This window comes from Phoenix dactylifera, chromosome 5 (assembly GCF_051530095.1).
Source record: "Phoenix dactylifera cultivar Ajwa chromosome 5, Ajwa_hap1_PhDact_Kaust_v1.1, whole genome shotgun sequence".
Taxonomy (NCBI): domain Eukaryota; kingdom Viridiplantae; phylum Streptophyta; class Magnoliopsida; order Arecales; family Arecaceae; genus Phoenix; species Phoenix dactylifera.
Window position 1 is genome coordinate 14,308,437 of NC_143194.1, and position 3,170 is coordinate 14,311,606.

The 3,170-nt window shown below is 42.0% G+C and overlaps 1 protein-coding gene across 1 annotated transcript; it reads right to left on the minus strand.

The window, feature by feature from the left end:
- Positions 1-258: 258 nt before the first annotated feature.
- On the minus strand, positions 259-782 carry LOC149753472 (glutathione S-transferase U17-like). The gene is made up of 2 exons (XM_089923513.1): positions 777-782; positions 259-633 (listed from the first exon to the last, which is right to left on the minus strand). The coding sequence occupies exons 1-2, from the start codon at positions 780-782 to the stop codon at positions 259-261; spliced, it is 381 nt and encodes a 126-aa protein (XP_089779639.1).
- Between the last annotated feature and the right edge of the window lie 2,388 nt (positions 783-3,170).

A 3,170-nucleotide genomic window follows, 5' to 3' on the forward strand; every position in this document is an offset into this window, starting at 1 on the left:
AATTGATTAAATTTAACCAAAACCACTGCAGGAATTGATCATGAGTCGATCGATTCAACTTGTTTACCAATCCAATCATGTCTTATCCAGTCAAAATCACCAGTCCTGCTAGTTTCAAACTCAAAAACCTAAACCCAACTAGAGACAACCCATGGTTGTTGGGTTTTATATGGACCAAAAACCATGATCTACAAGTAAAACTTCTTTAAGCAATTCTTGATCATGCTTGCTTCCAACCTATCTGAAGGCTTCATTTCTTCATTGAGCTGGAGCAGCCTTAAACTTGGCCTGAAGCATCTTGCCAAATTCCACCAGCTTGTCGGTCTCCGGCATCACCCCCTTCACAGCATCATTGGCACAGAATCTCTCCGCCCATCCAACCAAGAGTGGTGTCTTCGCCTTGTCAAGAAGCTCGATGCCAATGATTTTCTCTGTTGCCTTGAGCCATCCCAAGAAGCCCCAAAGGGCAATGTCCAGGTACCCAATGGTGTCACCACCAAAGAAACCCTTTCCGTTGCTGCATTTCTCAAAAGCCTCCTCCAAAAGTTTCAACCCAGCAAAGGCCTGCTCCACTGCTTCTGACTTAGCCTCCTCTGTTTCTGCCTTAAAGATTCCGAATACTGAAGGGAACCACTGCACAAAAATAAAAACGGAATAGGAAAAGAAAGAACAAAATGAATTAGCCATCACCATCAGCAATAGTCTTCATATCAGATGTGTCAACTATGAAAAGATAATTTTAAGTCATTAAAGCTAGAAACCAATATTCTCAATACCAGCATGTATCGCCCAATACCAGATATTGATTGGTACAAAAGTGCAATTCAAACATGGTACCAGTACCAGATCCAGAACCAAGATTGTGAACCTTTTAGGAGCAATTTTATTAATCATGATCTTACAGGGATTGTAGGTCAATACATTTTTCTTCGATTGTTTATTCGGATGTTGAGAATAATGAGACAAATTTACGATGACAAATAGTGGGACAGATTTTTATGTTTATTCAGAAATTTAAATTGAAAACTTATAGGAACCTGCAGTAACTCTGAGCATAATGCTAAAATATCTAACAAACACCAACAAGAATCTTGAAAATAGAATTGATATCTAACTAATCATTGTAAGGGTGGAGAACTAATCCTGGATGGTGGACTCCTCATAAATTGTAGGCAAACTAATCCTGTTTCCCAAGGTTGTTTATGAGGGTAAGATGAGTACTGATCTATAATTAAAACTTACCAATCTCTCACACACACGCACTCTGCAAAATATATAACCACTAATGACTTGAGATATTTCTTTATTGACTTTATAATGGTTCAACAGTTTTAAATTTTCTAAGCTGACCATGATGTTCTTGTCACGCCCCAAACCTATCACTCGGGTCGACCACGTGACACGGCCACATAATCCCTAAAGTAGAACCCTAGAGATCATGTAAGGCCTAGAAGGTACAAAATTCACATAAACGCCAAAATTAATGATTAATGTAATTAAATCAAATCCAACCAAAATGTACTGATTAATTACATAATTTCAAATGTCCATAAGCAAAAGATAAATTAACTTCTATCTATCTAGCAGTCAAACTCCATGCTGATCTCATTTCTCGTCCCACCCTATGGACTCTACAAATCCAGTGCCTCTGAAAAAGAAAGTAAGAGTAGTATGAGCTTTTCCAGCCCAGTAAGAATCCTAACAGCCACATACAGTAATAATAATAAAATAATCAAAGCATCAAATAAATGTCATGTCATCTTTTCAAAGGCTCAACAAACAACAAATATATATAACCATTTCATATACATAAATCCTTTTTCACATTATGTGATCCATTCATGTAATACTCTGATTCTCAAGTTTTCAGACTTTTCACTTCTGGCTTTGGACTAACCAAGATCATAACCCAGTTCAAGACTGCACAAATCCTACGCATAAGCTCGTGGCAGCTATCCCACGCGTAAGCCCGTGGAGGCTATCCTACGCATAAGCTCGTAGAGGCTATCCCACGCGTAAGCCCGTGGAGGCTATCCCACGCATCAGCTCGTGGCAGCTATCCTACGCATAAGCTCGTAGAGGCTATCTCATGACAAGGTTAGTCCAACCCAATTTACATGTCTAGTTTTATATGTTTAATCAAATTCCGATCACATCACATTTTTCTTAAATTCTCAAAAATATGTTAATTCTTCCTAATTTAATTATTTCAATATTTTCATAACAAAATGCACATCTCATATGTGTCATACAAGCTCATAAAATTAATATCAACATACTGATAAATTATAACCAACGATAAATTCCATAAATGCATAAATAGAGGTGCTCAGTTGTAAGGATTCTTACAGGAATTTGTGGACTGGCTCAAATACGGATCCGAATCACAACCTACGAGCTGGGGTGCTAAGTTCCTGATCAAAACCTCCTGGCACTGCTGACCCTCTCCTACAACATCAGTTACAATCAGAAACTAAATCATTTAATATTTAAATATTCTAAACCATAATTGACATCTACTATGGGGTCCATCACCAGGTCCCCAAACATCTCAATTCCTCCAGATCTAGAGCAGTCGGGGTGGCCCGACTCCCACCCTTGTACCACCGACAATGTCGTCGCCAGCCGTGGCCGCTGCCATGCCAGCGACGATGGCCAGTCTCGGTGAAGAGACCAACAGAAGTGTGGATGAGAGAGAAGGGTTCTTCCCTTCCCTTCTTCCTTCACGGATGGGAGTACATCTTCCATCCTCCACCTCTTTGGTCCAAGGGCAACAACCATGGTGGCTGTGCCCTCACCTTCCCCACCCTCGGCCACCACTGGCCGAACCATCGCCGGCCGCCACTTTTGCAGTCGCCGGCAATGGTGGCCGGCCAAGAGAAAGAGAGAAGAAGAGGAGATCTCTTCTTCTTCTTCCTCCCAAGAACCGGCATGATTTCCCTCCCCCTCCTCCAACATCAACAGAAGGACTTCATAATGGTGGCTCGGCCTTCACCCGACGGCAGTTGCAGTGGCTCTGATCTCACCGCCGTCGCCGGCCGGCGGCCAACCGACGAGAGGAAGAGGAGAGGAAGATGGAACCACAAGGAGAAAACCTCGGTCCACCACTCCCCATCCCCAACAAAACCCTAGAAATCTCTCACCAATCCCCTCACAGTCCCGATCAACCC